General features: G+C 44.3%; 1 protein-coding gene across 1 annotated transcript in view; it reads right to left on the bottom strand.

The window, feature by feature from the left end:
- IQSEC3 (IQ motif and Sec7 domain ArfGEF 3) overlaps nt 1-17,803 on the bottom strand; it is a 35,167-nt gene extending 17,364 nt beyond the window's left edge. The window contains exons 1-3 of the mRNA XM_042837891.1: nt 17,737-17,803; nt 10,264-11,357; nt 5,399-5,560 (exon numbers count right to left, since the gene is read on the bottom strand). Of these exons, the coding sequence (XP_042693825.1) occupies nt 5,399-5,560; nt 10,264-11,351 (1,250 nt within the window). The 5' untranslated portion in view covers nt 11,352-11,357; nt 17,737-17,803. The remainder of the gene's footprint in view (nt 1-5,398; nt 5,561-10,263; nt 11,358-17,736) is intronic.
- Nucleotides 17,804-26,205: the final 8,402 nt, after the last annotated feature.

Genomic DNA, 26,205 nt, shown 5'->3' with positions numbered 1-26,205 from the left:
AGCTGGGTTTCCATCTCTGCTTTTATACTCCTAAGAGCAGTTTTTCTTTCTCTCTGACTTCCCATGAGAGAAAGAGAAGACACTACTGCCTTGACAGACAGGAGAGCTGCTCACCAACAAGGAGAGTGTGTCTAACAGTAACTTACAGTCTAACAGGAACAAGCCCCCAGTTCAGCACACTGTCCCCTCTTCTTCAATCCCTGCACCTGTCTTTTCTGACAGGAAATGCACCAGGATAGTCACTTCTGCACATCCAGGTCCCATGACCTGAGTATAAACCATCTAACACCAGCAGCATAGCTGACTCAATTCATGACACGCACATTATCTTGCTCATGAATGAACTATAAATGGAAGCTGTTCCTGAGTCAGAAACAGGTGGAGGAGAACAATGAACTAAAGAGAAGGGAAGGATGAATGAAAGAGAACAAAAGCAACAAATAAACACAGGGTTAAGGGTGCACACAAACAAATAAACAATGCATCTGAGTATGCAATACAAAAGAAAGGATTAAAGAAAAGATGTAAGAATGATGCTGTACCTCATTAGAAATGTATGCACTGGCCCTGACTTTTTCAAAGTAACAATATGATTTTTCTGTCACATTTGACAAATAGATTTGATGAAAACTGTCCAATACCAGAACAGAGTTCGAATGGACCACGCTCCATCTACACAGCTGTATTTCCTGGACTGACAGGTGCTGAAACCCTCAAACAGGTCCCAGCTTGCTGCAGGCAGGTTGTGGAAGCAGATTCTCCTGAGAAGCAGCTGGATCTTACTGTAGAGTGCTGGATCTTTCTGTCAGATGCTTAAAATTGGCTACAGATGGGATTTAACCCTGTAACATAAAATGTTTAAAGGCTAGATGTCCAGGCAAAACAGGCATAAAGAGAAAAATGGCACTCTTGAGGAATCTGTGACTCTCCATTGACTAAAGGGATTCATAAATTGATAGATGACACTAAACTTGGTGGTGGTTAACAATAGGGGAGATAAATCCTGCTCTTAAAGATTGAAGCCTTGTTTGCAAGAGAAAATGACATATTTCACCTCTCTAACAAAAGAGGAGTGAGCAGTTCAGTGTTATCAAAGGATGAGTGCCAATTACAGTTAGATACTCTCAAAAATCCCCTACTCTCTCCCTCATTCCTCTGGTTAGTGTGTATAATTACCTGTGAGTTATCCAGATATATTTTCTGGGTTCCAAGAAAAACAGTTAAAGGTTGAAAGAAGAAATAGGAGGATGGAAGGAAGAATATAATTTAAAGACTTCTAGTAGTTGGATATGCAGATGTGAGAAGGCAAAATAGCAAACCAAAGGGCTTAAGTCTCATACTAAGTTTATCCTCATTCACCCTTCACCATGCATAGGAGGCTTTGCAACCAGTATGATGCATTTTTGGAGTTTTGGATTTGGATAGGCAGTAAAGAGGGATCCTCTTCACAGCACCAAGCTCAACTGTACACTTCTGAATTCTTCTACCTGACTCTAAGAACAGGCAGTGGTTGACTTGTGTGCCATATAGCTTAGCTCAAATAGCCATGGAAGCCAAGAGAAGTTTGCAGAGTATTGACTTATGGCTGGACTTAATGAGTCTGGAATGTATAACCTGGGCAGCTCTACCCAGTATCCAAATGCACAATGGAGCTGGAGACTTTTGCAGATGTTTTAAAAGCTGCTTCATTGTTTATTTATGCACTTGGGTTAATTCAACCTGCAACTGAAACAATGCTTACAGTACACATTTCTAACACAAGTTTTCACATTGAGTGGAAGCTAAACTAACACAGCAAATGACATCAATAATTGAAATTGCTCTGGGGAAGGACAGAACGGTCCAGGAAGGCTCCAAGGCCACGTCTGGGATGTGAAGGAGCAGAATTGACTCACCCTGCACACAGGTTCATTCAATGCAGGTGGTCAGTGCCTACCAATGGCCATTTTAACCAGGCATTGGAGCTTGTCAGGACCAAGAATGCCAAGGAACTGAAGGGTCAGTTGGGCCACAGAAATGGGAGTGGAACTGGGCAAACCATACAAAAGCTGTGTAAAGGCTATCCTGATTGCCATGTGCTCTCCAGGGAATACCATGTCTCCTAATACTGGCTTGTTAAGCATGGGGACTGCAAGACAAACCTGTCCCAATCTGTGCAGTGTTCCTGAGCTAACTTGATGGGAGCTGTTCCTTAGTCACACCAGTGGAACAAGGAACCAGACGAGCTCTTAGCCAGTCCTAAAATGCTAGAATGTCTTTGAGTTGCCTCATGCTCACATGCAAACAGCTCAGAAGTTGTGACCAGCTCATCAGAACTGGAAAATGCCATCATACTCTCATACCCTGCCAGCCCTCTTCATCCTCATGCACAGACAGGAAAAATATCCAGGATGATAATCCTGTGTGAGATTTTGTTCCAGCAACACCTTGTTTCCATGCATGCCACACTGTTGTGTGTGCAGCTACTGACCAGACAGCTTTCACAAGAGCTGACAAAATTTTGCTTGCAAAACCCCCCAGCCACTGCTATCTAGAAGCTCAAAATTGATACACGAGCAAACAGCACAGCTGCAACTAGCTGAATTATTTGGCAATCTTTCTTTCTTTTCTGTTGCAGAACATTTTGTGTATATTTTATGTCTGCTTTTACATTTGTCTTTAAGGAATATGAGTCAGCAATTTATCAGTTGTTTGAAGCAATCAGGTACAGCTCTGAACTCCAAATTTAGATTCAGCTGCTTAAAGATATGTACAACCTTAACAGCTCACTTCCCACTTCTGAGCTTTGCTTCCTCCATCTGTAAGTAGGACAGTAGGGACACTCCTTCATAATGTGGTTGGAGTGCTACATTGAGAGGTACAGTGGAAACAGAGAGTAATGACAGAGTATGGCCACATGCTTTAATAGCTCTCCTGCAACATTCAGAGACAATACAAGCAACTATATGACAGCAGTTCCTGGACATTGAGACTGGGAGACTGACATCAAGCTTTTTAATACAGACTGTTACCAGGTGCTGCTGACACAACCTATAGTTGCACATGAACTGGAAGAACGTGGTCATTTGCAGGAATTGAATGTAGGACTACAAAGAAATGCTTGCCTATTGCTACTGCAGAGGCTGCCTGTGCAGAAGCAGGCTTTGGACTTCAGCAGTGTATCTGTCAGGGGAAGCAGCCCACACATTGCTGGAGAAAAAGAGGCAATTACTTTTAATTGTAGCTCTCGGCATGAAGAAACTGGAGACAATACGTGTTTCATTGCTGTTCTAATCAATGCCCATGCAGCATATTAAAAATAGGGCTGGATCAAAGGTCAGGAATGGGCAGCAACAGGCAGCAGCAGTTGCATCAGGAATGGAGTTTTAAATTTGGGCCCAGATTTGCATGCTGAACTGGTATACTCTCCACCTGCAGTACTGCATTCAGCTCTGGAGTCCTCAGCATAAGAGAATGGACCTGCTGGAGTGATTCCAGAGAAGGCCATGACGATGGACAGAGGACTGGAGCACCTCTCATATTAAGACAGGCTGAGAGCTGGAGTTATTTAGTCTGGAAAAGGGAAGGTGCCAGGGAGATGTCATTGTGATCTCCTAGTATTTAAAGTGGTCCTACAGGAAAGATGGAGAGGGACTCTTTACCAGGGATTGTAGTGATAGGACAAAAGGTAATGGCTTTAAACAGAAAGAGGTTAGCTTGATATTAGATATTAGAAAGAAATTATTTACCATGAGTTTGGTGAGGCACTGGAACAGCTTGGGCAGAGAAGCTGTGGATGCACCATCCCTGGAGGTGTTCAAGGCCCATCTGGATGGGGCCTGGGCAGACTGATCTACTGGATAGCAGCCTTGTATCCATGAGGGGAGTTGGAACTTGATGAACCTTAATGTGCATTCAACTGAAATTATTCTATGATTCTATGATGATTCAATTATTTTTTTCCAGGAGTAGGAATGGTGTGTGTGTTGGATTTAAGTTTTCTCTTTGGCTTGCTTCAAGATAAGCCACTGTGAAACGAGTCATCATTTTGGAGACTGGGAAAATATTACAATGGATGCAATGCAAAGGACCGTGCCTTGCAGAAAGGCAGCTCTCACTAAGAACTGTGCTATTGCCTAATGAAAGAAAGACCCAGTTGAGTGCTGATCATCTCTGGAAACAGGTCTTTGAACAAGCTTGTTGCGCCATGACTACACATGTCACATTACCATGCATGGCAGCACTTGCATTTACACTCTGGTGAAAACTCCCCCTCTGTCTTTACTGCATTGACTCTCAGGGTGGCAGAAGCATTATGCCACTACTTTATACCACGCAGAGCTGTGCTTTCTCCTTCTCCCTCATCTGTATGGCAAGAAGTAGATCACAGCCACACAGGAAATTAAGGTCCATCTCAGTTCCCCAAGATCATCTTTGCAGAGAGCCTGTCATCTTGGACAACGTTCAGAAAAACGGGTAATATGCTTTTCTGCCAAACATTTCTACTCTGCTCCTGTGATGCTCACAGTAGGGGGATAACAAGTTAGTAATATTTAGCAACATGAAAGGCGAGGCAATAGGCAGACACTGAGGTAGCATACATAGGTCTTAGGTGTTCCAAGGATTTTGTAGCCCAAATGGCAAGGCTTGAAAAAGAAGAGAGATGTAGGCTGAGAGATGCCTCCTTGTGTGAACAGGAGGAAACCACAGTGAGTGAACTGAAGGGAGTAATCCAGCAAAAGCAGCTACTGAAAAGAAGAGGGTAGGAAACTCAAGATCTTGTCTTGAAAAGACAGCTCGGTCCACCAGAGTTTTTGGAGTGAGGATATTCCTCAATGCTCTGTGACTACAGAGTAAACTAATTAGTAGCAGGTTTCTACGTGTAGGCTTCTTCATTACCACCCACAGGACCAGATGCCCTCTTATTTTCCTATCGAGCAGCTGGAATACTTGAAAAGCCCACCCATTACAGACCTGGACAGCAAAAGAGCCATGTGCATAGACAGCATTTGCTGTTTCCTGCTGGTTTCACAGCGAGGAGCAAATGGTTTTTCTCCTCTGCTTCTCTCAGCACTTCCTAGAAAGCATCAGGAGCGCTTTGTTTAGATGGGGTGAGACATGAGTCACAGAGTTCTTCAGACACAAAATCTCCTGGCGTCACTAGTCTTACCCCCTGTGGTGCTGAACTCCAGCTGGATGATGGCAGGCCCTTTGGGAAGGAGAAACTGAAATGATACAGAGAGGCAAACACATTGCTGGGAAATGCAATGAGAGGCACCAAAATGGAAGTGGAAATGGTGAAGGTCCCACAGGAATGGAGAGGCACGGAGGACAGGTTGCTTGCTGGTGCAAGCAGGGCAGAGTGGGCTGGTAACTCTGTAAAAGGGCAGGAAGGAGAGGGAGAGTTCTCCATACTTACTCCAGGACATCCCTGTTGAACTGTTTTTTGCTGTTGCCCAGGAACTCCCCAATCATCTGGCGGCTGAGGCCCTTCCGCTGGAGCAGGAAGTGTGCCACCCCAATAGGGGTGTCTGGGATGAAGCCCCGGGAGATCAGGAACTGGATCCCTTTGTCTGGGTTTCTGAAAAGGAAGGACAAAAATATGCTGAGTTGGCATGAACTCTCTGGGACATCAATACCCCTGGCTCATCATCTGTTGTGCCAGTAACGCTGCCCTCAGTAGGCACATGGGCTCCTATGAGTTCATGTATGTGACAGGGATGGGACTGGTGCAAGCAGGGAATAGACTTGGGAGAGTTCTCCTGAGCTGCTGATGAGTGCATACAGATGTCATGGGAGCCACTGTGTCACCTGCAGCCCGTGCTGTTGTCTGGAGGAGATGTAAGTGCCTCTTGCCACAAAGGATCTTGCTGCTCACCAGTGACTCTCTTCTGCCATCCCTCTCCTTCAGGATCAAAATCTGTTGCACTGTACCTACTCCAGCTTAGCTTGTTTAGGGTGCCTAAATATGACCCTTTGTTACCATCTCAGAAAGCTGGGGTTACACCTCGTGTAGAACAGACAATTGCAAAGGGAAAAAGGTGACTGTGAAGAAAGTTAGGAGGCACTGCTTCCCTGGCCTATGGGCAAATGAGGCTCAAGACATAGAGGGGGCTAACCAAAGATGGGGAACTTTTTTTCTGTAATTAAAAATTCATTTCCTTTTTTCATGCATTTTTACTGCTTGGTGTTGAGTGACACTTCTGCCTTCCTCACTTGAGTCTGCTGCTGGCTGCCTGAATAGAAATTCCATTCTCATATTTGCATTATCCCTTCCTCCACTTCCCCCACCAGTAGCTGTGTTGTTCCTCCCTTCTCTATTGATTTCCCCCCTCAGGCACAAATCTGCGAGTGTGGGTGGATGAGAGCATGCACCTGGAGAATGCCTTGTCAGAGCTGGGAGAAAGCTGTATGCAGCTCCAAGACAGAGCACAGAGGGTTTTTTTCCCCCTCTGACTGTGAGCCCCCTCTGAGATCAGGCTGGGTGTGAGTGAGCCCAGCTGCCTGTCTGTGGGAGTGCTGTTCTACACAGTGGTGTGCCAGCATCTGTGCACACATCTTGGGGGGTACTGTGTGCCTCTACAAGTACACGTGTTCATGTGTGCGTATATCCCCTGTGTATGCAGATTTCTCCTGCATCATACATTTTCCTAGGAGACCATCATGTCCACACATTTTGCCTTTCTCCTTACGTACCCTGTAAGCATACAAGCTTCTATGAAACCTGGCAGCAGCTTTGAGTCTATGGGGGTGCCTGTCCCACAGTACACACTGGAATGAGTGCATGTGTGTGCATCGTGTAGCAGAGTTTCTTCCTGTACCTCAGACTGTGCCACTGAAGGGCCTCAGTCATGATGCACTTTTGCTGAGGGGAACTCATGTAATGTGGAGGATTTCCATGTTCCTTTCATTCTCTGAGCTGGTGAACAGGGAGAGGTAGCATCCTCATGAAGGATAGGAAAGGAAAACATACTTCCACCATTAACCCAAATTCAGGGATCTTTGTCATGGATAAAGGGCCAGGTTTGCTCAGGCTATTTTCTGGGGTGAAGAAAGGACAGGATGAGATCTCTGAGCATGTGAATGCATGCTATGACAGGCACAGAGTGTGACACTATCAGGTGGTGAAGGATGTGGGTGAGCAACATATGTCTAGCTATAAGGGGATCAGCATTCAGGAGAATGGCCTGCACCATACAGAGGCCTCATGGTTATATTAACAGAAGTTGGGTTGAAGATATTTCTGCTTACTCTGTCATGTCACAAAGAAAACATCCTGGACAGAGTAGCATTGTCAAGAAGAGTGTCTGGGAGAACAAGTCAGCCCATTAAATTTACAAATAGGAGAGATGCAAGATCTAACATTGAAAACCTAGGATTTGCTAAAGGAAAAACAGAATACCTTCTATATCATCATATAGATCTCCAGCTTCACCTTTGAAGAGCACAGGCAAAGTTCTCAGCTAAATGCAATGGTTAAATGGCCATGGGTGAAGTCAAGGTAAGTAGCAGAGATTCAAAAAAATCATACCTCCATGTGCATATTTTAGTCCTAGAGCCAATGTAATGTTCAAGGCAAGACCTCAGTCACTGATGTGACTCCAAAGACATTGGGCTGACTGTGGATTAGTTCCAGAGGAGATGGGAGCTGGATGTGGCCAGGAAACAGTTCTAATACAGACTGGCATAGACATGCAGATTTCACAAGGAATGGAACACACAAAGCAAGAGGATGTAGAATAAAACAGTCCAGCTCTGACAGCTCTCCTTCACTGCATAGACTAAAGCTCAAATATAAATGTGACCATTAACCAACAGCAGCCTTACATCAGCTTTTCGCTGGATTCGAGTTGTTCCCCACAGAATCCTGGTAATGAGCAGCATCTCTGCCACTGAACACCTGTATGTGTATCCCATATACTGCAGCATATGACTTTTACCAGATGTGCAGCAAGCAGCTCCATTTCTTTCTCTCCTGAGCTCAGTCCTTGCTATTTTCCTCAATATTTCAGGGGTGTTAAGCACGGCCAGCAAATGCTGTGGGATTCCTCACGTCCTGCTGGCTTTCCCTCTGCCCACACAGCCAGCTGCCCACACACACTCAGTTATTACAGAAGTGCTGCATAATGAAGCACTCTCCGTTCCAGGGATTCCACCCCCTCACTGTGGAGGGGCGGAAGGAGAAAGTGCCACAACAGCGCAGGATCGGTCTGCTCCCAGGGGCCTGCTCCAAGCCAGAGCACTGCTTACAGAAAAGCAGTGTCAGGCCAGACAGACTATGGCAGATGGTGCTAGCAATTGGAGGCTGTCAGCTCTTGGTCCAGCAGAGCAGCCAGCAAAAATATGTGCATGCACATACTCATAGCCTCAGCTCCACGCACTATGGGTTGGTGACCGTATCACACACTCTGTGATGGCAAACCATCTCCTTGGCAGGGACCAACAATCAAACAATTGCACTATGCTGAATGCCTATAAAACCCCCTTGCCACCCCTTGGGTTGTGGTACATTACAATGTTACAAGAGAAGCTATACGTCCCTTAGTTCCTGCTCATAGAATTAAAAAAAAAAAAAAAGCTTTGCTTGCCAGAGCTAAGTCTGTTCCCTTTCTCCCTACCCTCCAATGTTTTGTCTAGAAAATTGAGCCTCACAGATTACTGGCACATTGTTTCAGCAATTAGTTTCAAGGCAGCAGGGAAGTTGTGTTACAGGAAGTTGTGTTTCAAAGCACCATGATTTCAAAGCACTCAGTTTTCGATCCCACAGAGACCTGCAAGATGCAGGAAACTCAGGTCACTACAAGAAGAATGGCAATGCTGCCCCAGAAGACCTAGTGTTGTTAATCTGATGTATGAATGTGTGCCAGGCAGACTGGGGGAGGCAGACGGGCTGGGAAAAAACACTTTCACTCCTGCTTTATGATCGCATCAGTACTTGTGTCAACTCTGCATGAACCAAAGGAAAACACACTGGGTATAGGAACTCCTGCCAAACATGACTGAAAATACTGAAACACTTGGTTTGCAGAGATGTGAACCCCGTGTCCTCCTCCAGAAAAACACCAATCCCAACACAAGTACCACAGCATCTCTGTGGAGCTGGAACTATGTCATAATCAGCTCCCATCTGTTCCTGGTGCCTACCTTCTCTTATTCCAGCCTGCTCGCATCCATTGGGCAAATGTGTGCTGCCAGAGCCTGACTTTGATATATACATGTGAACCCACCTGTTCACAATTTACTGAACAGAATTAGTAAAATGCCCTCCTCAATATCTTCCTTGGTTCTCTATGAGTCCCAAGTCTGTCTGCTCTTATAGAATTTCAATTCTGGATGTGCTCTGGAGCCAGCACTAACAATCTTTCAACCACATTCCTGCCTTCTGGGGTCTACAGTCTCTGTACTACACATATTTAATCCCTGTCTGTGCAAAACTTCTGCCCATAACTACATAAACTTCAGTCCTTGCTAAGACCAAAAGGCCCACACTAATGCATGGCAAAACATTCTGCTTGTATGAGTGCGTTATGTTCCCAGCACCTTCATCTGGGGATTCAAATGGAAACCAAGACAGCATGAGATAAAATCCCACTATTTCTCATGGGTTGTTTTGATGAGAAATGTCTCATCGAAAGACAACAAGCAAATCTAAAGCTTCTTATAAGAGCTCAGCTGCTTTCTGCCAATCTAAAATAGACTGCATATGACCCCTTGAGCTCACCCCTTCTGACTGTACTTTCTGAGCCATTCTGCTTTACTTTCACATCTAAAGCCTTTTCATAGGATATCAGACTCAGATGTATGAGAAACTAAGATGACTAAACCTGTTCTATTAAGATGAAAACAATCTACCCAAAGAAACAGAAGGAAAACAAAAGCCAGAGCACTCATACCGGGTTAGCCAGGCTCAGCTCTACTTTTCTCTCTCCTTCTCCTTGGAAATGCTCCAAGTGAAGTATTTGAGACTGTTTTTACGTCCTCAGATATGCTTCTGCCTTTTCAACAGAATGTGGCACGATCTCAAATGGACTGAAATTGGAATTTAAGGTTTAGAATTCAGGACGGCATTGTTCCTCTACTGGGCAGATCAGAACAGCACTTGGGAAAATTTAGGGAAAAAGTCATTGGGCAGACAACCCATGGTCTAAATCTGATACTGAGAGGGTCACACCCTTGAATATGAAGAACTTTCCTAGAGACAGATCTAGACCAAGAGTTTGTCTTTACCTATTCTTGCGAGGCATTAAGCAGTCTAGGAAACACAAAAGATGAAGAGTCACTTACATATTAAAGAGATTCAGCCCAATGCGGTAGAGGCGTTTCCTCATGGTGTCTGTGGAAAGCGTGGGGGACTTGCAGCTAGCTGGGTTCTCACAATGGTACCGTGGGAGGCTGAGGATCATGGCTTGCAGTGCTTCTTTTGAGGACACCTCAGAGGCTGACTTTGCTGAAGTGGAGGTGCTGCTGCTGCTCAGCTGCTCTGAGTTGTCTGCGTTCTCAGATTCAGAGCCTTTGCTTTGCCCCGTCTCATTGTTAGCATCAAACTGGAGCTTCTGCACTGCCATCTGCACAGGCTCCTCATTGCTGTCCCCCATGCCATTAGTGCTAATGTTCACTTCAGTGAAAGTGTGGCTGTTCTGGAGAGCTTCTGTCTCAGGTAAGCACTCTGGGGCAGCCTGTGGTTCACTGTCTTCTTCCTCCCCTTCTCCTGGGCTTTCCTCAGACTTGGAGGCTTGAGAGAGCCCAGCCTGGGCATTGCTGCTCAGGCAGTTTGCCATGGACACCGAGGTAGACGATGAGACAGAGATATTCTTGTTGTCAATCTGGACTGTAACATCTCGAAAAGCCATCATAAGAGTGCTGCTGCTCTTAGGTAGGGTATCTGGCAGAAGCCCTTCCTCCTTCTCCTTGTCCTGCAGCTCAGCTTCTAAGTCTTGGTTTGGTTGCATTGAACTGGCACTGAAGGTCTCTCTTATCTGGTATGAGCCCCCGTCCTGCAGTGAGCACATAGTCTTCAAGCTCCAGGTGCTCAGAGCATCATCAATAGACTTGGCCAGGGACTGAACTTGTTCCGTGAAGGAGTCCTCCAGCTCAGTCAGTGCTCCACTGATTGTGGCTGGCAAAGATGGGGACCTCACCAACGGGATGCCCACAAAGTTGTACCCCTCCACTAGGGCTTTCTCAGCAGAGAAGCTCTCGGAGTTCTGGACCCGGACTTTCCTCAGAGAGATGCGGCGTGGCATGCGGCTCTCCAGCAGTGAGTTGCGGATCTTCTCAAAGTTCTTGCTGAGCTGATATTGTCGGAAAGCAGTTTGGATGGTGCAGGCTGCCCTGCGAGATACCAGGTGACCTCCGTATTTGTGCTCTAGCATTTCAATCTGAAAGACATACAAATAAGAGGTTATTTTTGCTTAATTGACTTCTGATGGCTTTACGTGACTCCAATTGCTATACTGATTAGACTATAATGACTGTCAAAAGTACTTTTAACATGGAATTAATCTTCTCCTGCATTGCTGTGCCCTCAGTATCAACAGAAGGCTTTCCTTTAGGCACGACTGGTCAAAACATCAGCATTGTGAGCTTCCTTACATCTGTATCATGCCTCCACCTACAGTGGAACCATACAAGCTGGAACCTGGAGGCACCCCTCCTTTGCGTTTCCATTTCTGACAGCATGATTAAACAGACAATTCCAGAAATGTGTCTTCTTGCTCTGCAATGCTTTGATAGCATTACAGAATGGCTAATGTTAGAAGGTACCTTAAAGATCATCTAGTTCTAACCTCCTGCCATAGGCAGGGTTGCCACCCAGAGGATCAGGCTGCCCAGGGCCCCATCCAACCTGGCCCTGAGTGCCTCAAGGGATGGGGCACCACAGCTTGGTCTCCCTCCTTTTTATAAGCTCCCTTTCAGTACTGGAAGCCTGCAATGAGGTCTGCCCAGAGCCTTCTCTTCTCCAGGGTGAACAAGTCCAGCTCCCTTAGCCTTTCGTGGTAGGAGAGGTGCTCCAGTCCTCTGATCATCTCTGTGGTCTTCCTCTGGACCTGCTCCAACAGTACCACATCTTTCTTGCACTGGGAGCCCCAGGCCTGGACACAGTACAAAGAACATTGATTTAGCAATGTCGAGGATTTTCCCTTTGTTCAGGGAGCTTCCAAACTCTTCCCATCCTTATTCACCTTAGGAAATACTGGCAGAAGCAAGAAGAAACCATTCAGAATAAAGAAAGAAAAGTTGACTTCTAAATGCAGAAAATGCTGTTTTGGTCATAGGAACTAGCAGGATGTATCCATTTCCACAGAAGTCAGTAGAAGATGTTTGTTCTGTGTCTTTTAGCAAGCTCTCTGAATCCCAAAGTGTCTCCTTTCTGGTCTCTCAGTTTTTCAGGCATTAACCAGAAGTGAAATGAAAATAGCTCAAGAAGAGAAGAATAAGGTTTGAAAAGCAAGAAATTCTGATGTTAGACATTGAGACATGACATTAAGAAGAAGTGGAAGCAGGATTTTCTCCTTCCTGAACTGGTAATAACACACACACATGTGAATACACACAGACACAGCTAAGTGGAATTCCAACAGGCTTCAAAAAAACAAGTATGTATGGTCTTCTCCATAGTCTTGTATATGTACTTCCTAGTATTGCCCTCTCTCTTGTTCTGCTGCTTCACTAACACGCTGCAGGAAAATGTTTGCTTTGTTGGTTCCAGGGAGTAACTGAGAGCTGACAAGTGGGACGGTGTGAAGATGATGGTGAATGATGGAACTGGAGAAAAAAGGATGAACTCAAATTACTTTCACTGAGGTCTTGTTTGAATGATTAACTGAACTCTACATTGTCTACACTTCATAGTGCAGAACACAGGTGTAGACTGTAGTATATACATACGTGTGCACATGTGGAAAAGCCCACCAAAGGTTAAGTGCTGGGCTGGGAGCTCTGGTAAATTCAGACTTGAATTAACAGAGGATTGGCTACATAATTCATGTGGTATCCTTACACCCAGATACACACTGCTGCCCCTCAAGGTATGCCTCGCTGGCTCATTATTCACAGGGTGAAGGAATGAGCTGCCAGAAAACCTAAGGTTAAGTGCAAAGACAGAGTGAGACATGAGCCCTAGCTCCCAGAGACATGTCATGTAAACTGATTCCTTCTTTTCCATTTTTTTAAAGCACTATGTAAGTTGTGGATAAAACCATCAGTGAGTGAACTGGATACAAGTGAAGGACTGGAATGATAGCTGTGAGAAGTGCAAATCACTCTAGGCATCTTTCCAATATTAACTCCCCTGGTTGCAGGGGATGATTATAAGATTTTGGGAGATGACAGGAAGAGACAAATAGTGTAAGTCCAATCATTCTGCTCCTGCACTGGTATCCTGGCTGCTGGAGTATGAATTGAAGGCCTTGCCCTCCCATTGCCACCCCATCACTCCAGGCAGCAATAAGTCTAGGTACCCTGCTGCAATAGATGAAAGGCTGCCATTTCTTGGAGAGAGCAGAGAGATAATGCCCTTTCATGTTCTCCTCCATGAAAATGAAGAAGGGCTCCTCTGCCTTGAGCTTGTTTTTTGTTTGTCTTGCTACTGAATTCACATCTGCCCAAAGCAAGTATCAAAGCTCAGCACTAGCAAATTCTAACAATTTACTTAGCAATAGGGTCAGTAGGGGCAGCTGGCTGAGAGCTCTGCTTATCCCTAATTTAAAAAATGTTGGCCTATTATTTGCCTGCCTGCCCTTCCAGAACAGATCTATAGAACTGGTGCTAAGAATCAACTACACAAAGATCATGGATTCAGGTTCATTTGCTATAAGATTTATCAGTAATTTTTTGGATAGGAGTTCATTTAATGTGACAAGAAAGAGGAATACAGGGACAAGAAGATATTCTTGGTAGTCAGTAGAAGGGTTTTGCTATGTTCTCTGACTTTATTTCCTAAGTGACCATCTTAAATCCCACCATCAACTCAGCACTCCTGCCACATCTCTTCAAAGCTTGGTTCTTTGTCTCCAGGAGGAAGCCTCATGTAGATAAATGCAAATCAAACCCATAACCTGCACACACCCAATCCAGACAGTTACTGCTGAGAGCTGACCATGAGCACTTCATATAACCATCTGGTTAATCAAAATGTATAGCTAATTGTGTTGAGAGGGAAAGGGGAACAAATGGGAGAGACAGACACAGCTATCTGAGGAACAGAATAATAGTAAGATACAAAATAAAGCAGAAGCAAGAGCCTTTAATTACCTGAGGTTTCCAGGGAGGTGACAGCCATTCTGAAAATGTGAAATTCATATGCTCTGATCTTATTAGAGGCTAGGACAAGATGTCACAGCTGATCTGAAGTAAAAGGCCAATTTCTGTCATGCAAGGACAGTTCCCAAAAAGGCAGACTTTAATAACTATTAAGGAGAGAGATCCTACTAAAAATCCGAAGGAATGATGCAAACTGTCAGTACCTTGACAAAGCAATCATAAGATTTTTGCAGTCCATAATCTCAGCCCTCTCAAAGGACTAAGGCATGACAGAGCAGAACAACATGTACAGTGAGAGGAGTCCCAACATAGTCTGCTCTCCAGTTGTACTAGGAGCTCAAGGGCAGGTTCAAGTGGTCATACAGTCCTTACCAGCAAGGGGCATCTATCTTACAGTGTTCTGCAGCTGGCATAATAAGGGCCCAGAGACGTGAGATGACTAAGCATGTCTAAAAGATATTTGAGATGGCAGGCAAAACCAGAACCAGCATAAAGCAGTGCCCTGCCCTTCCCACTGGAGTGGGTCTTGGTCTCTCTCCCTTTGATGCAGCCCAACCATTTATGGTTTACTGATGTCTGAGACATTCATATTTGCTACCAAGGCAAGCAAACTGACATTCCAGAGGAATTAAGGATTTCACACAGCTCTTGGTCTGTCTTCTTCCTCTCAAAAAGGAAGAAAGGGCATCCATTAGCACACCCCAGCAGTCACAGGTAATGGAGATGTATGTCTGGCTTGCTGAAGGAACTTTCCCTGCCCATTTGAGAGGCCAGCCATGATTGGCCACCTCTCACTCCTAATAAACCCTATGAATCACAAGTAATTGCCTACTTAAAGATATTCTTCTCTGGGGAATTATCTGACAGCCAGAGCCAAAGAAGGGAAAAGCAAGAGAAGGGTAAGGGGGATTTCAAAGTATAATTAGCTTAATACATTTCTGGGCCTCGATATGAAAACTCAGTTTGAGCAATTTAGGCCTTGTGGCTGAATTACAAATGGTTGGGAAATATCCATGGCCATGAGAGATTGCACATGAAGGGAGCTTTAATAAGGTCAGCCTAAGGCGAGCTGAAGTGTCAGGACTGGATATGGCAGAAGAGTTGAGGTATATACCCCATGCTCTTGTTTTCCAGAGACATAAAAGCAGAAGTCTGCCAGGATACTCTCAGTTGTCACTAGTTTTTTAACCAGGTAGCCACTGAGAATGGCTACATGCCACCATGTTAGCAAGAAGAGAATCAGTCTTAGAGACAGAATCTGAGTAGCTCGAGTAAAAGTATGCATTGTGAGTAACAACAGTAATACAGAACACATACGTTCTCTATCATCCCTTCTTAACACCTCTTCCTCCCACCAAACTCTCACAATGAAATGACATTGCTACAAAGGCCATGTGTTAATGGGATGTTTTCTTTCTTACACAAGACATCTGCCAGAACTTCTGCACAGAAAGTTCTCTGTGATCTTCATTTTCCCTACTGTCCTGCAGAGCATAAACTTAGGGGAACTTACCAACCCTCTAGCTTAATGCTGAGGGGCAATGACTGGTAGATGACCTGTACTTCCAAGCCATACAGAGGAAGCTTTATGCTGCCCTCCTTCTTCAGCAGCACTCAGTCCCCTCTCCAAAGCAAAATGTGAGTTCAACTGCACTGTGAGTCTAAAAATACATTCTTCCACTTGTTTGTAATACATATTAGCAGAACTTACACTAAGAAAATTTGTGCTATCACTAGGGAACTACTGGAAAAGTGCTGTGACAGGTAATGTACTCTTCGTTCCCATTCAAGAGAATAACTGAACAAGTAGGTTGATGGGAAACTTATGAAACTATTTACTACAGAGTGTCAGAGTGTAAGACTGTAAGATTCCTCTCCATGGAAATCTCCCCTTCCAGAGCAAGAAGTAGTTCACTGAAGACATCCATCAGGCCTGGAGAAGCACACATATTTTAATCCCCCTCTGCTGTGAGAAAAATGGTTCTACCTATGAGACAGGCAAGGTTCCTGCAAGGTCAGTACTGCAAGGCACCAGAATTTAATGAACAAGCAGCTAACATGTTTCTCTGTCTCACATGCATCCAGGGCAGGTCTGGCCTCTGCTGCAACGACAGTGATGGGACAAAATGGCCTTAAAGCTAAAATAACACAGGACAGACACTCCCCAGAACAAAAGCAGAGCAACTCTAGGACATACAGGAGGCTAAGCCCATATATAGCAGCCAAGATCTGGCCCACCCTGAGGATATGTCACATCATTTTGTAAAGCCAATTAATTAGTGTCTTGTTTCTTTTCCTGATGTGAAGCAAGAATTCTGGACATTCAGTATTTGAGAAAGAAAAAGAAAAAGGCTTCTTTTCTGCTCAGGAATTTAGTGGGCCATTGATCTGAAATGCCTGTTTGGGACAGCAGCAATGCCTTGAGGGAAGTGGCAGAGAGATGTACCAGAAACAGCTATTTCTTCTATGGGAACCTCATTAGCTGAGACCCTTCATCTGCAATAACAGAGCTCCCACTGAATTCTCCCCTTGAATGCAACATGGACAGTATCACTAGCCCCTGTTTGTCCTGTCCATCTCACATCCTGCAGGGTCTGTGTATTAGACAGCCTCCGGTTGAGCTGCCAATCCAGGGAAAAGTCAGAAACGATTCTTTAGGTTTTCGCTTTGCACAACAGCACTCCTGGGCTGTAAACTGCAGAGACACAGGGTGGTGAGGGCACATTCCATCTCATTGCCTTTGAGTGAAGAGGCCAGCTGCTATTAGCCCCTGTCCCACTACCGCTGTTTGAGAGCCCCATTGGGAAACGCAAATAAAGACGGGTAGACTGCGCTCTGGAGCAAGTCTGTAGTCTCAGGCACAGGAGGAAAGGCTTGAAACTTCCAGAACTGAATCACTGTCTCAGTCTAGTAAACCTGCCTGCCTCTTCAGCATGCTGAAGGCAACGATGGCAACAATATGCTAACACAGTGGTAGACACTGTGCAGGACACCTCCTGAATAAACCTCACCGACCCTGTGAGCTCATTCTGTGAAGAGACTAACATGAAAGTGCACATGGGGCCTGTCCAGGTTGACCCAAGAAGGCAAGATGGCTCTTGGAGACCTCTCCCACGAGGGAGGCTTTTTGTGACAATCATTTGCAGGGAAGCCTACAGGGACTCTGTGCTTTTGTGCAGGCAGTGTCTCTGGATGCCTCACTCCTCGGCTGCCTAAAATCCATCTCTAAACCTACAGTCGCACCTGAGTGCCATTTCGGAACACAGAACACAGGCAATGAAGAGTAGAGCAGGCTTGGGTGAAAGACCATTGCAGTCAGAGGTGGGGAAGTTACTTCCTCCATCAGCCCCACGCAGCCAAAGTGCCAGGCTGGGTGAAAGCTCTAAGCAAACAGAAGGCTGAAGTATTTGCAGAAACACGGGCACACCACAGTGTGAACGCAGCCCCTCCCACCCCATCCCCTTCTCCCACAGCCTGAGGAGGAAGCCTCTGTACCTGTTTATTCTTTAGGTCAAGGGAGAGCTCATAATCGGAGGCAGCTGCATGGGAACACGAGGCCGTCCCTTTGCTGCGCTGCACTCTCACTGGGGAGCCCGTGTGGTGGAGGCTCGCCTTCTGCACCAGAGGGGAACACCCCGCTGCCTGCTCTTCTTGGAGCTCCTCATGCTGGGCTTTTAGCGTCTGGGTGTCGGACCTGCCTTCCTGGCCACTCTGTCTGCCGGCCTCCTTCGGATCCTCCGTTTCACACCCGGCTTTCTTGCTTGTGGAACCGCTGGGATCATCACTGTGAACAAAACGCAACGTTTCTCTTTTTTATTTGTTTTTATTATTATTATTGTTATTATTTGTATTGTTTATGATTACGCTTGCTATTGTTCGCTATGCTCTTTCACTGACCTGCATTTTAAATGTTGAGGGAGCACGGGCTGTAAAGGCTGTCGCTGGGGATGGAGCATCCCACAGTCTCACCTGCTTCAGAGCCTGGTTCCCAAGGATCCAAACTTTCCCCTGGTTTTTATATGAGCATGTGGGAAATGATGTAAGGACAGATGAATGCTGCAGATTTTCCAAAGAAACAGCGTAAGAGTATGGAGTGCTGAGACTATAAAGATACAGCAGAGCCAGCCAGCCAGACCTGAGGTTCCTGACTCTTTAAAGCAACTCTGCAACACACCCACAGCAGGCTACAGGACTTCCATAAAATAAGTCATTTCTTTCTGACCCACAGGACAGTGCTGTGCCACTGAGGGCTTGAAGAGAAAGCAAAACACTCTTCTCCTGTCAGCCACAGCAGTGATTGTATGAAACCAGGGCTCGACAACTGTGAACTCTAAGGGAGTTGACGTGTTGCATTGAACAGGGTGGGATTCACGTACATCTAATCCATTGAAGTGCTGAGGAAGTCTGCTGTTAACCTCCCTTGCCAAATGTTTTCTGAAATCATCCAATTTCAAACAAGACTTTGAGGGGCTGCTTGAACTACGGGAGTGTTTGCTGCCACATCCTTCCAGATGAATAACTTATGATTTCCCAGAGAGTCCACTGAGTCCAGTCTGCATGGACTCAGCTCTGCTGCGTAGTTTACACCGGATTCAGCTCCACTCCTTTCCAAGGGATGAGTATTTAGCTGATGGCAGCATCGAGTTTGGAAATAACTGCCACAGAACCAGTGCATTTAATTCAATTGAAGTCAAAGTTGTGTACCGTCTCCCACATTTAAACACCATTACATTCTTTAATTCACTTCTAAACAGTATTTCTTTTTCTTGGAATTGCTCCATACATGATCAGTTCTGCTGTTATCTAGACATCCAATTATTTTATGACTGGTTTTGATGTCAGAACAAAATCAGGGAATTAGTTGCAAATACGATTTTCTGTAGCGCCCAAACTACTTCCAAGCATTTTAGACTCATTTTCAGAAGTGCTGAGCACTCTTAAGAGCTCAGGTATTCTAAGTAGACCTGGGTTCTCCATCTGCTGAGCACAGGATGACTTTTAAATACTTTCTAGTACTTTGAAATGAAATTTGTTATCTCCAAAAGCATTTTAACAATTAAATTTAGACATATTTCTATAGTTTCTGAATGGACTCTAAATGATGAGTCAAGCACAATGCCACAACTTCAGAACTAAGAAAGTAGAGTTTAAAGGTAGAAAGCTTCTACTTTCATTCACATGTATGTAGTCAGCAGATTTTAAAAATAAATTTAAAGAAATTAATGTCTTGCATTAATTCTGTATAACCAACCAACTTTATTAAAAAAACATTAAAATGACATAGTTTGCATTCATCAATCAGGAAATACCTTCATTTAAATGAGGCATAGAACTACATGTAAACTAAATCCCAGTTTTTAACTCTTTCTGTTTTATGTCTCTCCACATTCCAGGAAAGATTAACAGACTTTTCCTTTATGGCTTTCACTGTGACACTTTCACTGGAATCCTCTGTTCTGCCCTTTCTCATTTTAACCAGTGGCATAGATCTGTTTTTATCCTCAGCTAAAGGGATGACCAGGTAAACACAGATTTGATCATGTTTTCTTTGCAGTGCATGACAAAAAACTCACTGCTATTTCAGTGGGAACTGGACTGTGTCCTACAAAGCAATTTCGGCTAGAGTCACAAGCTCTGATTCAGTGAGCCATATATCCCAAATTGCTTTGCTGAGTCAAGGCCACAATGCAGAATGCGCTGCCCTTAGGGCAAGTCAAAGCCTGAGGCAGTGAGCTAAACAGCTAGCAGAATTATCTGGGAGCATGAATGGACTATAAATGCCAGCAAACACTCAGTGACATGATGATTCTCTAGACACTCACATATTTAGATATTAGGAGGCAGTTTTTCACACAGAGGGTGGTGATGCACTGGAACAGGTTGCCCAAGGAGGCTGTGGATGCCCCATCCCTGGAGGCATTCAAGGCCAGGCAGGATGTGGCTCTGGGCAGCCTGGTCTGGTGGTTGGCAACCCTGCACATAGTGGGGGGTTGAAACTGGATGATCAGTGTGGTCCTTCTTAACCCAGGCCATTGGTTGATTCTATGATTTGCTTAACCATATTTTTTGAGTGCCTCCACTGACTACCGTAAAATGGCTCATGGCTCAAAATGTGAAGTGTGTGCATAAGATTTCGCAGCATTCAGGCCCATTGCTGTGTGAAACTGTACGTCACCTCTAGTGTAATTGCTTTGTGAGGCTTTTTCTCACCTTTAGTGCATGCTACCCACTTGGTTTGCTGTCGCACACAGTTTAGAGTGTGAGTAACATGCATAGAAACTGGATATCCTGTGTGCATAGCTAACACAGAAGGAAAAAAAGAAACAATAGGCTTTATAGAGTCAGAATAATCTGGGCTGGAAGAGAAGTTGGGAAGTCTCTGCTCCACTGTCTGCTCAAAGCAGAGCCATTTTCAAAGACAGGTGTGATCAGAAGACCTTTTGACCCTCGTTAGACTTCCCAGGTATTCTTCATGACAGTGAAGGGCCCTAAGATTGCAACCACTAAGTGCACACATTCAGTTACAAGTGCGTGAGAAGCACTACCAACCTCAGTGTTCCCACTTACAGCACATAACTGAAGCCCCTAAAGACACTTTGCTAGGATGAGAGTATAAACTAACCACACGTACACATATAACCTTGTCTTCCTCTTCCGTGCATGCTCTAGTGAATACACTCATACAGAATGTACTACACTTATGCGTGGAATTTTCTGAGGGTCAAAACTCGGTCAAACCAAAATCAGATTCCACTGAAGCACTCAAAGGCATTTTTCAGCTAGATATTTTTGAGCTAAATATAAACTTTTTAACCCCCTGCTGGTTTGTCTGTTGCACTGTTCAGAAAGCAACAGCAAACACTCGTGCTGAATTGGGAATAGTGTCTGCATATTTTTTTGTGGGGAAAAAAAAAATGGCTCAACTGTTTTTATTTAGTGGGAAAAAAATATAAAATACCAAAATATCAGACAATTCTACATTACCTTCAGACAAGAGACTATTTCATCCTGATCTGAGAAAAATCAGTGACGTATAAGCAATAGTTTGTTTAGTCACCTGAATGCCAGCACTGTAGCCCTATGGATCCTCTTACTGCCCTTTATTCTTCCCGGTTTACACCCACCTTTAGTCTGTTTCTGCAGAAATGCCCTGGGAAGCGTATTCACTGTTGTCCCCTAGCAGCAATAGATGAAGTTTCCACACTGCTAAAGATCCAGACTAATATTGCAGTGAAATACAAGCTAAAATGATCTTATATTTTCCCACTGTCCTGCATGACACAGTTGATTTGCATTGGCAGAGCAGTTTTGTTAATAAGTGAAGGCTCATGGGCTATTATCATAGTAACAAGAAGAAAAAGAAGAAACAAAACAAAAAAAAAAAGAAGAGAAAAATAAAGTAGAGAAGGACACTACGGTAGGTCTCTGGAAAAAAGTGCTATTCATAAATTACCAGGATCTCTTGCCCAGTGAGAAATCAAACACTTTGGCTGTGATGAAGGGGAGGAACAGAGCTATTGCACATTGTTTCTCAGATTAGAAAACTTTTCTAACCACTTGTAAAAATTAAAAGTTCCCCACAGAGTCTAAGGTGTGAATCCCAATGCCCTGGCCAAACTCCAACTATGTTAATTTAGTTCTGTATCCACCATCACTCCTGCAGGTTCAATTGTAATTGGTATTCTTTACTTGGTGTTTTAAAGTATCACATACTGTTGTCTTTCACATTTTTTGCAATTACTCTTTTATGATAGATGAAACAATTTTCTGCTCACAATGCAGTCAGGTAGGCAAGGTTGTAATGCCTTTGGATTGTTTGATCTGAAGTGCTCATATTACTGTAAATCACTTGCAATCACATAAAAGTGGAAGACTAAAAAAACAGCTTTCTGTTCTTTCTAGATGTTCCTGTACGACTTTTCTGACCCATACCAACTAGCTTAGTTATTATTGCAAATAGATTTCACTGACAAGAAATCTTCCCTCCTTTTGCACTGCAGACTTGTCTAGTGCTGCTGCAATTAGAAACCAGTTTGTTGACAAAGATGGCGACTACGGACAATCCAATTCAGGTCTTAAATGAAATGCAGTAGCTAGTCTAGCATAAGGCATATATCAAGACAAGGGTATCGGGGTTCTGGGCTCATTCTTAGTGTTTGTTTCAAGAAAGCAGGATGGTGAAAAAGCTCTGAGACAGTTCAACTGTCTTCAACTGACAGCTCAATATTTTCATCAACGTCTAGAGCATGTAAATGAGATTTCTGGGATTTAACTTCTACGTACAAACTTCTAAGGAAGGTTTTCCACAAGAAATACACTGTGGGAAGAATGTAGAAAGATACTAGATGTAAAATCAGTGATACCAGCCCGAATCAATGATAACAGACTATTTAAGCCAGAGGGGTCCACCAGCCCATTTCTAGTTGTATCAGCTCCCCATGTCTGTATAGAGCTTTGTATTGTTCTCTGTCCTGGGAGAGATCTGTCTGCTTTTCAGTTCTCAGAGATTGGGAAAGCACAAAGATACACTTCCTTGCATTCTCCTCACCATCTCCTTGCTGTGAGAAACATTTCCAGCTTGGTAAGGATCTGCACATAGATTGGGAGCTGAATTATGGTCATTCACTGGGTCCTGTCTGTCAAATTTAAACATTCCCGTACTTTAGAAAGAATATGCAACCTGTTGTCCCCATATGTTTCAAGACAATTTTAAGCTAGGCGCGCAAGCAGGAACACAGAAGCTGGATCATTCAAATGTTACATTCCATTGCCCTTGCTGACAAGTACAAGAATCAGTTCACAGTAATTTACAGAGCTCTCAGAAAGGTGTTCACAGGCTAGCTGAGTGACGGAACGTGACTGTGGGGCCAGGAGAACTACTCTTCTCAAGGACAGCAAGGTTACACCTGTAAGAAACTAAATCTGAACTTTTTCCCTAACCGCTCCACAGCTCCACAGCTCCCCTGTGGTGAAGGCACAAAAGGCATCTCTTTGCTCCTGCTGTCCTACAAGAAGAAGAAACATTGCAGATACATAAAAGCAATAACAGAATAACAAAAATAGCAGCATCTCTCCTGAACTTGCATAGAGACATACGAAACCAGTCACCCAAGAAATGGATACTCAGGTGCCCTGTTAGCAGGTACAGCAGTGATGAACAAACATCCAGTTAATTGGATAGGAGGAAGTTATGGCTGTGAGGTTTTAGGAAAGTACTACAGAAGCTGATCTCACCTCTCTGTGTCTCTCTGGGAGAAGACCACATTTTGGTTTCATATATATCACTTACCAAACACCTTCATCATGGTAGCCAAGGTTGTTGCACAGGATTGTACCCTTTAACTGAGGCAAAGACTACATAGACTACTTGCAAAGGACTGCAAAAATTTATGAATCTGTGCCACAGAGATTTTAACAATGGTCAGTTGGTTATTGCATATATGCTGCTCTAAAGTGCTGCAAGTCATTAGTATTATCATGACCTGAGAGCTATAAGAGACTTCAAACTTTCGGAGATGTCAGAATAAAAACCCTTAGATAGTACCATATGGAGAATTAGAAAAAGAGGTCACTAGCAAATGCCAAGAAAGTAGAGTCCAGACCTCAAGTCAGCAAGAATATTTCCTCACTTTGTCTTAAGACATACCAGTGTCTTCCCTGTCCTCTTTCCTCTCCCTGCTCAGGAGAAAAAAAAAAAATAAAATAAAAAATCAACTGCTGAGTTAGCGGGGTCCAAAGTGCCTTTTCAGTTTATTTCGTTTCAGTGTTCCCTGAGGATACCCGTAACATATGGTGAATGGGTTGATCAGAATTCAATGAAAAATGGCTGAGACAGGCTTGATAATATATTACAGGATCTTTTCAAGGTTCAGAGATTTCTGACATGCTGGGTGCCTGAGTGCAGAAGAATTGCTTCTGATTTGCTTTTAAGTTCAGGTTTTAGGGTGACTTGGAGGCAATGCTCTTAGGGAGCATGCTGAAAATGATGGAAGGCAGAAGTGTCTCCTGCCAGAGAGGCAGGGAACTTGGAACTTGATCTTGGCAAATCATCCACTGCCAGCCGAGCTGCAGCTTTCTCAGTCTCCCCCAGCAGAGGCCAAAATAGGAACAAGATTCCGATTTTGTCTACATTCACATAACACCTTGCAAAGCAGTGGCAACAAGCCATCTTCTCACACTAGTCTTGCCCAAGAGGAATTAATAATAATTAACCAAGCTCATTACCCATCCCAGAATATATTACTTCTTTAATAAAAAGTCTGGCACACACACCTACAAAAGGGATTTTGCAGTACCTTACAGTTAATATACTGGAAGTGAATTAACTTCAACATTCTTTTGCACAGGCTGAAAAAGACAAAGTATTTTTAACACTGTTTAAAGTGGTTTTAGTGAGATGTATATTAAGCAGATGGAAAATGTAATAATACTAAAAAATATCTCCAAATCCCACAAGGTCCAATGTGCCAAAATCAGAGCTTCCATTTCAGATTCGGTAATTAAAAATGATACCTATGTACTGTGTAGGTCTCACATTATTATGCTGTTTTGTCTGTTGCTGCCGAACAGTACTGTAGCAGCTAAACTTTTCTGATGCATTTCCTGTTGTGCAAACATGGTTTTGCAGGTATCCATCTGAGCTGGCTGCCTGTCTGAGGGCCAGGATCTCAATAGCTAATTTCAGCAACTTGAAGTCTGGCATCTCTGTTTTTTTCATGGAGGCAGACAGGTTCCTGCAGAGGATGACTTGGAACAGCAAAGGTTGCTAACAACTGAATGAGAAGTGTATGGTGCAAGACTGGCCATGCTTTTCACTCAGTTTTTGCTTCTAGCTCCTTTGCCTGTCTGACTGACACCTCAAAATGACACTTGGTCCACTTCTACTCCCTTCCCAGACATGCCTCCTATTTCACCAGCCACCAGAATACTCAGCCAGCAAAGCACAGCTCCTTTTTCTCAGCTGCCCTCTAGACCCTGGGCCATGGTTGCAGAGCTGTCTCTGCAGGTTGGACTGGGAGGAGGAACTGCAGCCTGCCACTGCAGAGGGATTACTTGTCTCTGCCTCAAACAGGGCACCTGTGCTTATCACTGAGGTGTGAAAAGCACAAGTGGACAGTGAAGCACAGGAGCCCCCTGTCCTGCATGGTTTAATTACTTTTACTTTAACCTTAGACCTCTCTTTCCTCTGCAATGTTTAGTAAACACGACCTTTTAGAGGAGGAAAAAACAGATGGCATCCCGCATTAGTGTAACTGCCCGCTCAGCACCCCGGGAAAGAGAAACTTGGCTTCTCAGCAGCAGTCTTTCTGCCACTTCGACTCAGATCTCTTGGCTCCTCATCCCTAAGGCAGGTTTAAACATCACTGAATTCGCTGACAAAAGCCTGCCGGTGCAATCATGCAGAAGATAGAACTTTACTGCTAAAACGAGATGAATTCAGGGTTGGGAGACAGCAGAGCCTCTACAAGGGAGGCAACCTGGCATATCCCCTCAGCCCATTGCTCTCCTATTTCAGCTACCTGAGATCTGGGTCAGGGACATAATTCTTGGGATTTATAGACCTGGGCAAGGGCTTCTGTGGTCTTGTTTTTCCACTTGTTGTTGCAGATAGTGGGTTGGAATGAATCTCTGGGTTCTTTTCTAAGGGAATGGAGACATTGATTGTTGAAGGCAGGAGGAAGCTACTTCGCAAGAAGACTTTTGTGTAACTCAGGCACGTTTTGCAAGTGTTCTCAAATACATCAGCTATTTTTTTCTCTTGTGGTCACTGCTGCAATAGAAGGCTGTTGTTTGTGTGAGACCAAAGAGGAGGAAGCCCAGACTTCCTCAACATAGAGAGTAACAGACTCAGATCACCATCCTAAATACAATCAAAACACCATTCATTGGCTTTAAGAAAGCAGATTTGATCCAGTGTGTTAACTCCCCCAGTAAGTTCAGATCTAGGGTTTTGGGTTGGCCTAT

Source organism: Centrocercus urophasianus, unplaced genomic scaffold (genome assembly GCF_019232065.1).
Source record: "Centrocercus urophasianus isolate 14NV4802_14NV808 unplaced genomic scaffold, USGS_Curo_1.0 seq_73, whole genome shotgun sequence".
NCBI classification, from domain to species: domain Eukaryota; kingdom Metazoa; phylum Chordata; class Aves; order Galliformes; family Phasianidae; genus Centrocercus; species Centrocercus urophasianus.
This window is presented reverse-complemented; position numbering and strand designations above follow the sequence as displayed.